Genomic DNA, 15,137 nt, shown 5'->3' with positions numbered 1-15,137 from the left:
TCTATAATAAGCATTTAAGGTTTTAAATTCAAATGTATGAATGATACTTTTTGTCTATTGTGTTGTTTTTCTTTATCTGTGCAGATCCATAAAGGATAAATGCTTTATTCAAAAGCTCTGTACTAATCCAGAAGAACGTTAAGAGATACAAAGACATTTTAGAAATGTTTCATCAATGCTTTTTGTTTCCTAAAACTGTACAAGCAGAATAATTGCCACTACAAAAGTAATATAGCATCGACCTCGTACAAAAGACTACACACCTACTTCAAAGTCAATGCTTCTGAGTAAATAATCTTTCTTGAAGACCACATGAAGAGAAGAAGATAACAAAAAAAAACTACATATATTATCACGCTGCCAAAATTCTCTTGTCGTTGCATTGTCTAGCTCTTTGAAAAAGAAAATTCTTTGTAACAAGTTTTTCAGATATACTTAGTATTGATTTAAATCATCTCTAAGAGAGTTTTTCAATCTGTACTTGTATTTAAAAACACTCTGTTGTTTTTGGATAATTAGAAATGATTTAAAACACTTGGTTGTTTAATTCAGGGGGAGTTAAACATTTTAGTCAATTGAACTATTATATATAGGAATGGTGAAACTCATTATAAAACCAGGAGTGGTGAAATTCATAAGTTTTAAAGTTAGTAGAACCCTTTAAGAGTGCTTAAAAGAAAACGTGATGCAGCTCAGTTGGAATGAATCAATATAAAAACGAGTTTTTATCTTTGTTCTCTTTTGTTGTGTTTCTAAATACTTTCAAAAATTCTTAAGTTTTCAATACTATCTGTAGACCGTCTAAGTCCTATAAACTGTGTCTAACACTAATTACGAAAAGTTTTTCAAACTCTATCCAACTTTCTTTTCTAAAGTTTGTCCAAGTACATGCATGTAGAAAAAAGACATTTAAAAAATTATTTAAAATAATATAACAGTCATAATAGAAGCACATATAATTGTACCACATAACCAGCAACCATCCAAATCAGGTTAGTGGTCAATTGACATTAACAACAACATTAAAACCTTGAATTATTTAAGAGAATACCGATAAGCTTACAAAGCTTTCGAGCTTGAGTTTGCATTTTATTATAACTAAGCTAGTGTCATTGATTGTAGTTTATGGCTACATATTAACATGAAGAGAAATTATCCTTCGGTAGGCCATAACCATGAATATTCATGCGTATACTTGAGTCTCTGTCTCTGATTGTAACAACAAAACAACAAAAGAAAAGAGAATAAATTGTCACTTATTAATTACACTACTTTGTTGGTGATAGTCACATTAAAATATATACTTTACATAATTTTTACCTCCCCATAGATGATTCACTTACTCTTCAATCCACGAGTGTCTACATTCATAGAAAAAGTTGACCTTAAGGATTTTTTTCATTAATGAAAGATAAAAAAAAATTAACCTTATAACTTACCTCTCCGACGGCGTAATATATTTCAACCTAGAAATTCTGATTTCAGCCCTACATTCATTCATATAAAAGGTTGACCTTAAGGATTTTTTTCATTAATAAAGATAAAAAGAAATTATGAACCTTATGTCATACCTCCCGTTAAATAAATTATTCCTTTCTGGATTGAAATCCATGAGATGTCTGCATTTATATAAAAAGTTAATAATAAGAATTTCTTTTTCAGTGGTAAATATAAGAAGAAATGATGAACCCTATGACACACTTCTTCAAAAGTGAATTATTTATGCATTGATCGATATCCGTGAAGATCCTGCATTCATAAAAAAAAACTTGACCTTAACTCCTTTTTCATTGATAAAGATAAGAAGAAATGATGAACCTATGACACACCTTCCAGTAGGCAAATTACGCTCGCTTCCGTTGATATCAATGAGGGGCCTACATTCATATAAAAGACATAAAAAGATAATAAATAATGAACCATATGACACAATTAATGAAAATCGCATACAAATATGAGAATGTGTAAGTATAATGAAGGAAGAAAAAGTTCTTTTGTTTATATTCTTCAACAATTGCTATTTTTCTGAAAATAAAGAGGCTATATAATTTGTACCGTATGACTATTACAGTTCAGACTAGAAACTATAATTTGAATGATCAAACAACAAACTCGATCACTCATCAAATACGTCATTCAACCATGATTCAACCTAGATGCTTAATCCGAAACTTAGAGAGTCAGCAAACCCAATTGAATATCAAAAAGACCGGTTGATCATTCACAATTCGGATAGATGTCTCACAACTTAGAGTACAAGTCATTAAGTTTAGTCGATCACCAAACAAGCCAGTTGACCATGTACTAATATAAATAATCAATCATCAACTTAGTGAAATGAATGCTGAGTCTAGTTGGTCATCAAACAGATTGGTCGGTCATGCACCAACTTAGATAAGTTAAACATGGACTCGGATAAGAAGTTGAGCTTGGATGATTACCAAGCAGATCCTCCAACCTTAAATTAGACGGATCAAAATGAATAATATTATAATAAATTATCCTTAAAACTGGATAACTTAAGATTAAAATATAATTACTCACAATTGATTAAGTCAACACTAATAAAAAATCCATCACAAAACCTAAAAAAAAATATTTGAGGTAAAAAAAAAGTAGGTTACATGCATTTGTGAGATTAATTGCTATTTGTCAAACGTGAAATTGATTATCGCATTAAAGCATCTTCTATCTTCTGCACATAAATATCACCCGTTTGATTTGGATGCACATGACATGATTTGGATGCACAGGAGACGTTTATTGGATAACATTTGGTTTTCAGACAAGACAATACAACTTAGACAATTGACCTTAACCCTGCACCCGAATCATAATTTATAATTATGAATTACTTATAAATAATATATAGAAAGCAAACTGTCAATGACAAGAACAACCAGCATAGCATAATTCTTTCAAAAGGTGCTTGAGGATCTTGTTATCTATGAACACTTTCTTATTTTGTTTTTCTTCTTCAACAACAGTTATTATTTTCATTTGATTAAGTTGTTGTGAAGATGTGAACATACCTTGGTGGCTCATCATCTGAATCCTCAACTTCTTCTGATGATTCCTCAGAATTTATATCCTGGGCTTCAGATTCCTCAGAACCTATATCTTCATCTTCTGCTTCATCAACTTCTGATTCTTCAGAATTTGAACTCTCAACTTGAGATTCCTCAGAACTTATATCTTCATCTTCTGCTTCATCGGCTTCTGATTCAGAATTTGAACTCTCAGCTTGAGATTCTTCAGAATTTGTAACGCCGTCTTCTGACTTCTCAGAATTTGTATCATCATCAGCTTCAAATTCCTCAGAATTTGTATCTTCAGCATCGCTACCCTCTACATCTTCAACATCACTACCCTCTACATCTTCAACATCACTATCAGTAGAAGTAGTACCTTGTTGTCGTCTTTTGAGAAGCTCGGAAATGAGATACCCTACAAATCAGAAATAAAAAATGGCATATGATTTGTAATTAATTTATATAAAAAAATATTAAATCACAAATAAATAAAAGAGGGGAATTCATAAGGATTTAGGATACGTAACTCATTAATAATATGTTAATTCAGTTCATTTAATTAAGAATGATAAATGAGCTCGTTCTTATCAAACGTGCAGTCACCTAATTGCCATTTACCCTTAACCATATAATCACAGTTAAATATAGTACTAAATATTTATGATACGGTGCATAACAGAACAAAATAATCAGATTTAAACCAATAAACTTCTTTCTATCTTCCTCTTTATTTTCTTATTTAATTTTCTTTGATAGCAGAACAATATAAAAATTAAGGGCGACAAAGTTAGTGTTGACGAAATAATTTTATATTAAAAATATTGATTTTAATGCATATGACGAATCAATTATCTAGTTGTATAAGCATATGACGAATAAACGTTAATGAATTGATTGAAATAGATATATTTAACTTGTTTATACTATATTGAGTATTTAGGCAAAATTTAGGGTTTTTAGGCCTTGTTCACTTGAGTGAATTTGGAGGTAAATGAAAGTGGATTTGAAACTAGATTTGTTTAATATATCACGTCAATCAAATCCTACACTAATTCTCACAAACATACTTTCAAATTCATTCTCACTTATCTCCAAATTCACTCAAATAAACAACAAAAAAATTTATCTTCAAATCTTCTCAAATCTCTTCAATTACTCTCCTCTAATTAGACCTTAGAAAAAATTAACTGCTACTAAAACAAAAGTTTTATTTTGAGAACCAAATTCACTTGCTATACTAAAACCTTTGGCTAAGCGAGTAGAAATTTAGCTCAACAAGTAGAATTCTCGCCAGTGAATGTCAAGAGGTACTTAAATCACTTAGCGAGTCAAATTCTAGTTGAGTGAGAGATTACCTTATATACTAAAAAAAAGTTTTCAAATGTTTTAAAAAAATTGGTTCATATTTTAACTAGTTTGTAATATTTGATTAAAATGGAAAATTAATTATTAATTATTAATGAGCAACTGACTTCTTACTAGTTAGGATTGGACGTAACTTATATAACTTTTTGTATTTGTATTAGACAATATATTGTGTTTTTGCCTTTTGTGTAAATTATTTGATTTACTTTATTGTTTTGATGACTTGGTCAATTATCATACTTCATCAACCTAAATGTAATGGGAATTGGTTTAATGTTTATATCCAATCAAATTTTCTATAGCTTGGTAGATGTTAGGGATAAACTTACAACGTTAATTAGTTTAAAGGGTCTTGTTCATTATTACAAGGAGTCATTTAATTAATCATTGAAGAATTACATTAGATCTGATAACCTTAGGTTCTAATTAGGTTCTAATACTATACGAATAAGGTTAGAATTATTTTTAAGTACTTTTAGGAACATTAAAATAAAGGACATGATAGTACAATTGAGTGAAAGAAGCCAATTTCAATATCAACACCTTAATTAGCATCACTTATTTTTATTATTATTCAAACTTATATTTCAAAATATCAAAAGCTTTATCATTGTGTTATTAGAAACTTGAATAGTGTGTAGTATAAAGGAGGTGAAGTGACATAGACGCATTTATCTGGAAAATACTAAGTATGGTAGTAGACAGAAGGTTTAGATGAAAGGATTAGATGAAGTGTGTGTGAACCTTGGGAGATGCTAAGTATAAGAATAAATAAGAGGTATAAGATGAGATGGGTTAGATGATAAGGTAGGAGATATGAGTGGAAGAATATAGTAAATGTTGAATGTAGATAAACGTGATTGATGCTAGGTGTGGAAGAACTTGGTAGATGATATGTATGGATGAGCGAAGAAAATTACTCTTAGCACCTGCTGGCTTTCTATTCGTAGCCCCCTATCAAATTGGATTTGACCCAAAATTCAGATTTACTAAGACACCTCTCTTTCTCCTTACACCCCCTCAACATGGGCTGTTAACTCAAAACCGAATCACTCGTTTAACCATCAACACAGACACTAGGCTACTAGTCCAAAACCAAATTTTTTATATTCACACCCTCCTATATTTCATTTCACACACCTGGCTATATCTCTAAAATCCCTAAAGTTATTAGACTCATGTATAAAAAATATACATGGAGTAAAAGTTGAAGGAGTTTCTTAGAATTTTGTTTGAGTAATTTGCTGTTTTCTCATGATCATGTGTTACCTGTTACTGTCAAGTTTTTGTTGAGAATAGATGTATATATGTTTTTGTAATTTTTGTATTCCTCTAGAAAATACTCTTTATTTAAATTTATTTTAAAAGCTTTAATACTTAAGAATGTAAAAAGTTATAATATATATGGATGTTTTATTTGGATTTTGAACGTGTTTGAATTGTTTTGGCATGATTACTTAAAATGTATCTTTTTATATGTATATTTCGTTATGTTGAAATAAATTATTTTTTTCACGTGTTGTTTGTTTTGTAAAGTGAGCGAATATAGACATATGTCCAGGAAAAACATATGGAAGTGAACAGAGTTTTTTAGGGTGCTATGATAAATATTGTACAACCTCTTTTTGTGGATTTATTATATAATGATAGTTTAATTTTTAGGATGTTATAATATAAATACTTGAATATATAATATATATAGACCAATTGGTATGTGTTTATATTTCTTAAAATTCTAAATTGACTTATTTTATTGTAATATTAATTAAAGGATATTTTATTTTACTATTAATATCATGTAACTAAGGGACTAAGCTCATTTATATGTTGTTGTAAGATTAGTATGTACCTAGATCTTTCTCCTTGATATAGTCCAATTGACGCCCTGCAATAATAAGTAAGAAAAAAAATATTAATAGCTAATGCATATATAACTATATATAAGAAATTAAAATATACCTTAAAGAAATGTATTCTCTCCCTAAATTTAAAATTTTCTTCTAGGTAGATTTTAATTATTAATAGTTAATTGAATTTTAAATGTGGTTACACAATTTAAAAGATAAAATAATTAAACAAGTTATATTGATAAATGTAAATAAATAATTTTATATGTAAAATGTTTTTTTAATCAAAATGATTTAATTTTAAAGTGAATTTACATAAATGGATAATTTTTTTAAATTTTATGATTATGAACAATTATATTAAGCTGATACAACTTTATAAGGAATAAATAGTGCTCATAATACAACTTCAACTTTATAAGAAATAAATAGTGTACTCATAATACAATTTCAAACTTTTTTTTAAGTAAATTTTTTATTCTTTTATATAATTTCAGTGTAAGAGAAGAAGTCGTGTAAGTTAAACATGATTTTATTAGTCACAATCTCTGAAATTATTTTTTGTTCTCATTGAAGTTATGTAACACAATTTATCCATAATCCTAAACTTAATTTTTTGGCCTAAGTGTAAATTTAGTAAAAAATTGCACTACCACTGTAAATAAAATACTATCAAAAGCTATTATAAAGAGTGATAAAGAGCAATATTCTATTTAAATATGTATTTTATATATATATATATATATATATATATATATATTTATGAAATAATTTTATCTTTATTAAATATGCATTTACTTAAAAAATAATAGACAATTAAAAAAACTTTAAAAGTTCTAGTAAACCAAAAAAAAATCATATTTTATTTAATTAGATATCATGTAAAACATGTTTTGCTGTTTGATTATATATATATATATATATATATATATATATATATATATATATATATATATATATATATATATATATATATATATATATATATATATATATATATATATATAAAATTCAAGATTGTAACCCCTTCTTGGTTTTCTGCCCACATACTCCACCAACTTAGTCTCTACAATCAGGAAAAAAAAATAACGTATTATTATGTAAACAAATATTAAAGTACAAATGATATTATTCAGCTAATTTATAAGGTTTCTTTTGTTCTATCTTTAACTCTTGAATATTTTTATAAATGTAAATTCAACCTTAATTCCTACTTATAATTGATTTTTAATTTTATATAAACGAATTATATTGTATTAAAATATTCATTGAATATAAAAAAATTGGGAATTTGTGATCAGATATTTAGATGATATTGATATTCATAGGTTAACTAATGACCTAGGTCACATAAATTGAGGAGGAAGAAGAGTGTAAGGGTGTGAAAAGAAAAATTGGAAATTGACTTGAAGGTAGTGAAGGAGATTATTCAACCTAATAAGTAGGATTTGATATATTAACAATTTTTTCATAACAATTTTTTTACAACTTATTTTTTTATTGGTTTATTTGAATTTATTTTTTAAAAAATATATTAAACGAACCAATGATATGTATATCGTCAAATTGTTATAAAAAAATTGTTAACAAATATTTTTTTAATCAGTAACAAGACAAACAATTATCTGAACCTAAAGTGGCAACACTGTTTATGCATCGTAAATTCTTAAACGTTGTTTATTTACTATGATTACATTTATTAATAAAGATTGAGAATCTGAACTAATTTTTGGACCATGATAGGTTAACAATTATATTATTGGTTATCTTTAAAACGGATCAATTATAATCTACTATATTAGTTGTTGTAAAAAAGTTATTAAAAAAAGTATTTTTATTTTTATTTTTTAAAATTAGAATATGTAATTGTATAATTAAACAGGATTGTTTGTTCAAAGATTCCTAAATGGAAGGATTTTTCTTTGCATGAAGAAAAAAAATAGGAAATCATATGTGAGACCATCTCTTTCATTTTTTACTTTTTTACATATTGAGAATTTGATAATTTTTCCTCACTGAATCATGTAAGTGAAAAATAAAACTATTATGTTTATGACACATAACAGAAGCACGAACTAACATACCTTGAGGAGGGAATTGTTTATAAGGGTTGGACAAGAGAACAGCTGTGTTCATAAAAGAAGAATATTTGTAAGAACTTTGGTTGAACAAGTTAAGAATTTGATGCTTTAATGTTTAATACCTTTACTTGGTGGCCACTCTGGTTTTTTGGCTTGTGCTTTGTTTGAAGCATTGAGCTTTTTGGTCATCGTAACTTGTTCTTTCCTCACTATTTCACCCCGAGAGTTTTGTTTTTCAACACGTTCTCTTCTTAAACTCAACATCTTCTTCTTTCTGCAGATATACCCTAAAACCAGAAACTGATATTTTTCTTATATCTTTGGGATGGAAATCGGAAGCAACTAGGCTACTAATAAATACTTCAACAATGGAATAAACATATGTAAGATGTGGTTTTGATTAAAGAATATATGCACCACCCACTATTCTTCTCTTTGTTTTATCGATTAATCAGTTTCATATCAAGAACAATTTAGATTCTCTACTGGTCTGTTGTGATTTTAAAGTATAATGATGAACACTGATTTTAAGATTTTAAAATATATTGAAAAAACATAAGATTTCAAATTATATATACATTATCCAACTATGCAGGATATGGAATATTGTCACTTCATTGCTTAGAAAATAAGCTAACACCTGACCAATTCTTTCTGTTTTGAGCCTTATCTGCTGTATGTAGTTAGCCAAATTCTATCAAACAAATGTGATTCCCTTTAGAAACCAATTTTCCTTTTACACTGTTGGCTGCATTTTCTTAACTTAATTAAAACGGTAATCATACTAATTATAATGATTGCCTTAAAAAGTCACATGAAATAATTATAACTGATCGATACCAAATATGTTTTTAGTATTTCTTCAAAGGTTAAAATAATATTTTTTTTTATAAAGTAGGATAAATAAAATTATATTTTTATGGATCAAAACTATATGTTAAACTTAAATAATTATTTGTATTTTGGTATTATTAGCAATATTTAAGATATAACATTTTTTCATTGCCGTTTCTTATGCGATATCAGTTTCTGTTTGGCTGTCGTGTAACACTGATGTCATACCGATTAGTGATTAGAGTGACGTGGCAAAATTCAAAATAAATGTATGGTTGTTATGAATTTGAGAATAAAAAAAAATTCGAATAAAGAAAAGTTTAAATTCTATGTATATTTTTTAGAACATTTAGTTATACGGTTTACAAAAACAAGATATTTCATTTTTTAAGTTTATTTTATTATTATTTGTTTATGTTCTATATTATTTATTCATATATTATATTATTTATGTCCTAGCACCAAAGGTAATAAAACCAAAAGCTTCACCTCAAGTCCAATAAAACTTACTAAACGTTCATGGCAAGTCTTCTCCTGGTTATCCACGTCGACTAACAATAAAATGAATTTACCATTGATATATAAATAAAAGTAGATAGAAATTTTACTTTACTAAGATTTAAGATTAAATTAATGAAATTTGATCTTAATGAAATTTTTTGTTTAATAGACTTGTCATGTTAAAGATAACATTCAAAACGTATATGTTTTGACATGTGTCGAAGACTTAACATTAATTAAAAATAAAATAAATTTAAAATATATAAGTTAGTGTAAATATCGTCCTATAAATATTGTCTTATAAATTGATTTTCTAAGATTGAATTAGATTTAAAATCTATATTTCAATCCCTCTAAACAAAATAATAAAAAAAATTCTAAAATTAGATATATTAATTAATGTGCAACCCTTTTTATATTTAACACTATTGTAAATTTAATTTTCTGATTTGATTCAATTAAATAATTGATATCATATATAAATAAAATCTCTCACTCCACAATATTATCCTCTACTAGTTGCAAAAGATGATAAAACTTAAAGTTCATATGATTTTCATCCATTGATCACGAACTTACACAAAATAACACGTCTTAAAAAGTCCTACAATGTTTAGGATAAAATAGAGTGAATATTTGTCATTATATACTCTAAATCCTTGTTGTCCCGGTCAAAAACATCTAAGTTTGTATTTTACTTTTCTTATACTTTTACATTGTAATTTTTTCAACAATATTAAATTACTAGTGATTAAGAAGATTATAATTATTTATATTATTTATTTAAATACAAAATTATTATAGTGTAATATAAGAGAAAAAGATAAATTTATTTAAATACAATAATTGTGTCACTGGCGGGTGGTTTCACATTTTACTTTTAATTTTCTAACTCAAATGTGTTGTGTCACTTGTTTTCATGCCATTAATATTCTTTCCTGATAAACTTGTTTAAGATGACATAAAAGTTTTGCACGTTAAATTTATAAAATGATTTTTTTTATATATTAGTCATTAACTATTATTCTATATATTGTAAATATTTGATTAAAAAAAGGTACTAAATGATGAAGATAATGAAGAAAAATAAAATTAATGATTATTGTTTAACATGTTTTTTTTTTAATTTTTACTATTAAATAATGTTATATTTTATATTAAACAATTAATTGTATTGAATAATGTTCACAATTTATTTTGTATAATAATATTTAAATTTAGTTTCAAATTATTTGATTGAGTATTTTATTATTAAAGCATTTTTATGATTGTCAACTAATTTCAATAATGAAAAAAGATTACAATTATTTTCATGGACAATTTTGGAAATTTCAGTAAGTAACGACAATTTTGAAAAAACCCAATAAATAACAATGTTTTTGGAAAATTCCAACGATTAACGACGATTTTGAAATACACCCTGAAGTTGCAACAATTAATCAAAAATTAACAACAATTATTTATTGAGTTGTTTTTCCTATTACTTTTGTAATTGTAGAAAATATATTTATCAAGGATAAAACTGTGTCGAATGTGAAAAATAACTCTTAATAAAATTTGACATTTTATTAGTCAGGTCATGAACTACGGTTAAAAATTATTTTTCTAGTTGTTAAAATGTCACATATATGATAGTGAAACTTTTAAGGACAAGAACATGAAAATCACATTATGTTAGAAAATTCTTTTTATACAAGTTAAAAAAATTATTTATACTAATTTTTAAAATGATTTCTATTTTCGACAGTTCGGGAAAGCCTAGTAAGTAGTCGCAGTTTCGGTAAACTCTAGTAAGTAGCGATAGTTTTGGAAAATCCCAACAAGTAGTGACGATTTTGGAAAATCCCAAAAACTCTCCAAGTAACGACAGTTAATAAGAAATTGATAGTAATTATTTACTGACGCTATTTTTTTCGACAATTTCCTAACATTGGAAAATATATTTATCAGGGGTTAAAACTGTCAGTAATGTGAAAAATAACTCCTAGTAAAATTTGACATTTTGTAGTGAGGTCATGTATTAATGTTAAAAATTATTTTTCTAGTTGTTAAAATTCATAACTAAAGTAACACTTTTAAGGACAAGAACATAAAAATAACACTATGCTAGAAAAATCTTTTTATACTATTAAGAAAAGGACTATTTATACATGTTTTTGAACTGATATAGAAACAAAGGGTATATACAGTATCAAACTTTTTATGTCGATTCATAAACCAGTATAGAAAGTTCTGCAAGATACTCCAAAATGAATAACTATCTCTTTCTATAACTCTTATGTATAATTTTGTCATTTCTCTGTTTAATTTAAACACAAAACACATGAATCAAAGACAAGAAGGGGTTCTAATAAGTGTGAAAAGTAAGTAATTATCACACTTATCAATGATGTGGGTGGACATATAAAAGATGAGAATTTGAGGCACCCAACATATGGTTTGCAATAGAAGAATATTAATTTCATGTTCCCTAATTTCTCTAATGATTCAAGGAACTTTAAGTTTCGACTTGCTACATATGGAATTAATTCATATGGCAACTTAAGCAGTAAACATAGCTTGTGACGGGTGATGTTAGTGATTTACAATTTACCTTTGTGGTTGTGCATAAAACGCAAATATGTGATGTTATCCTTGATAATCTCGGACCAAGAGAACTAGTAAACAAAATTTATGTTAATTACGCATTTTCTTGTTTTTATTGATAATTGTATACTAATCTTGTATAAGTTTTTAAATATGTATATAAGGTTGGAGCACAAGGGGAGAAAAATGTGAATGAATCAATGTCACAACTGTCACAGTCACCACAACAAACAATTTTGGAACAACTTAGTGTGTTGGTAGTGAAAATCTCTCTTTCTCCTATAGTGTTACAAATGCCTCCTGAAGTCACAAACAAAACAACTTTTCTCCCTTTTATATGTGAGAAGGGTGTTTTTGAAGTTCTCCCTAATATGTTAATATATATATACATATATATATATATATATACATATATATATATATGTATACATATATATATATACATATATATATATATATATATGTATATATATATATATATATATAAATATATATATATATATATATATATATATATATATATATATATATATATATATAGACATATATATGTATAGATATATATATAGATATATATATATATATATGTTTATATATATATATATATATCTATATATATATACATACATATATATGTCTATATATATATACATATATATGTCTATATACATATATATGTATATATATATAAACATATATATGTATATATATATATATATATATATATATATATAAACATATATATGTATATATATATAAACATATATATGTGTGTATATATATATATAAACATATATATGTATATATATGTATATATATATATATATATATATATATATATATATATATATATATATATATATATATATATATATATATATATATATATATATATATATATATATATATATATATATATATATATATATATATATATATATATATATATATATATATATATATATATATATATATATATATATATATATATATATATATATATATATATATATATATATATATATATATATATATATATATATATATATATATATATATATATATATATATATATATGGTTTGCTAACATGCGTATACCTGTTTTTCAGTTGGTACATTTTAGTAATGTGTATCGGGTTTTAGTAGACAAAATTATCCTAATATATCATGGATTCTAAGTGTTAAGGTTAAGGGTATTTTAATAATTCTCAAAACTAAAAAAAAAAGGAAACCTCCCAAACCTTTACTGACCTCCCTCATTCCTCTCAACCCTTTCTCTTTCATCTTTCTTACTCCAACATTTTCTCTGTTATCTTATGGTAGTCCCAACTGAAAAAAATCAGAAACACTTACCTAACCCCAATCCACCTTCCTCACTTATTAAATTTATTTCTCTCTCATCTCCATACTCTCTCTCACCTACACATAACAACCCGCGACACCGCAATTTGTTGCTCTTACTCTGTTCGTTCATTTGTTTTCCTTCTTCTTATTATTAAATTTCATTTTTAAATTTTAGAATTGCTCTTATTCTGTTCGTTCATTTGTTTTCCTTCTTATTATTATTAAATTTCATTTTTAAATTTTAGAATTGCTCTTGCTCTGTTTGTTCATTTGTTTTCTACTTTAATAACAAAATAATTGATGATGTTGATGTTGATTTTTGATTGGAGGACTATGTTATATATTTTCCCTTCTTATTATTATTAAATTTCATTTTTAAATTAAGTCACGGTAGGGATGACAAAGAAAAGGTTGGAGTGAGAGAGATGAAAAAGAAAGAGTTGATAGGTTTGGATTTTTTTTTTCAAATCATAGAATTTCCATGCATCATTTGCACGTCTACACTATATTTCATTATATTTTTATCACAGTATACATTGAGTCTATTTATTGATGTGTATACATGACTTGTTTTTAATGATAATTATTAAAATTAAAAAAAAAATGATTCCCTTGCTTGAAGTCTCTTTCCCTGAGTTATGTCAGTATATCTGCATTGGATCTGAATCTTCTGGTATATGCATGCCCGAAGATTGAAGCTTTGGAGCTTGTGAATCCTGAGATTGCAATGTCTGATGCACAGGTGACTGTTGAATTGAGTAGTTCAACGCTGAAGAAGGTGTATGTATCAGTTTGGACAAGTTTATATTGGAGGCTGATGGGCTTGAGACCTTGCACTTGAAAGATTGTGCACTTGAGTTCTTTGAACTCGTTGGAAAAGGGGCCTTGAAGCATTTTAAGATTGATGATGTTAGTGTTATACATCTTGATATTGGCGACACAGTTGAGGATCTTGAGACAGTGCATATCAGCAAGTTCACAATTATATGGCCAAAGTTTTACCAAATGATTTCGAGATCATCAAAATCTAATGGAGTTGTTTCTGAGGCAAAGTCTTATGAAGAATGCCAGATGTTAGCCAGCTTCACCACAGCAGGGGTTGGACATGATGAGGAGATACATAAATGTAGATCCACATTTTAAGTATGAATAGGATTTTTGTTAAATACCTTCATATAGCTCATGTTTTCTATTAAGTCTAAGTAGGCATATTTGCAGGTAACTCGTTCAATTCAAAAAGTTTATACTCAACTTTTAACTTGTTTGAAATCTTTTGAAATTTGGGTGACTGACCAACAAAGACAGTTCACGATAGACATTCAAAACTTGGATCACTTCTTGGTACACAAAATAGCCATGAACTAATTTGGAAACTTTACACTTTCATTTCTGTTATGGGAATTTTGATCTTATAATTAAGACCGTAAAAGTAAAACATGAAGTCATTAAATAAGTAAAACACTCCTTTTTCTGTAACACTATGCTAGAATCAAGGTACTTCAAAAAACAGTTTATGTATTTGTTGTTTTTTAACATTAGACTTGTTT

The 15,137-nt window shown here is 26.4% G+C and overlaps 1 protein-coding gene across 2 annotated transcripts; it reads right to left on the bottom strand.

Annotated features, from left to right (window-relative positions):
* Positions 1 to 908: 908 nt before the first annotated feature.
* Positions 909 to 8,735, bottom strand: LOC108342603 (DNA polymerase II subunit B4). Of its 2 annotated transcripts, XM_052878677.1 has the most exons (11): positions 8,448 to 8,735; positions 8,329 to 8,370; positions 7,269 to 7,310; positions 6,247 to 6,282; positions 3,033 to 3,447; positions 1,830 to 1,877; positions 1,702 to 1,749; positions 1,572 to 1,619; positions 1,440 to 1,487; positions 1,321 to 1,361; positions 909 to 1,209 (listed from the first exon to the last, which is right to left on the bottom strand). In XM_052878677.1, exons 1-10 carry the CDS (start codon positions 8,587 to 8,589, stop codon positions 1,340 to 1,342), a joined length of 891 nt encoding a protein of 296 aa, XP_052734637.1. In that variant the 5' UTR covers positions 8,590 to 8,735; the 3' UTR covers positions 909 to 1,209; positions 1,321 to 1,339. The 2 variants fall into 2 exon arrangements, with proteins under 2 accessions (XP_052734637.1, XP_017435885.1); XM_017580396.2 differs by lacking the exon at positions 7,269 to 7,310 and having other exon boundaries at positions 8,448 to 8,711.
* Between the last annotated feature and the right edge of the window lie 6,402 nt (positions 8,736 to 15,137).

This window comes from Vigna angularis, chromosome 6, assembly GCF_016808095.1.
Source record: "Vigna angularis cultivar LongXiaoDou No.4 chromosome 6, ASM1680809v1, whole genome shotgun sequence".
Taxonomy (NCBI): domain Eukaryota; kingdom Viridiplantae; phylum Streptophyta; class Magnoliopsida; order Fabales; family Fabaceae; genus Vigna; species Vigna angularis.
This window is presented reverse-complemented; position numbering and strand designations above follow the sequence as displayed.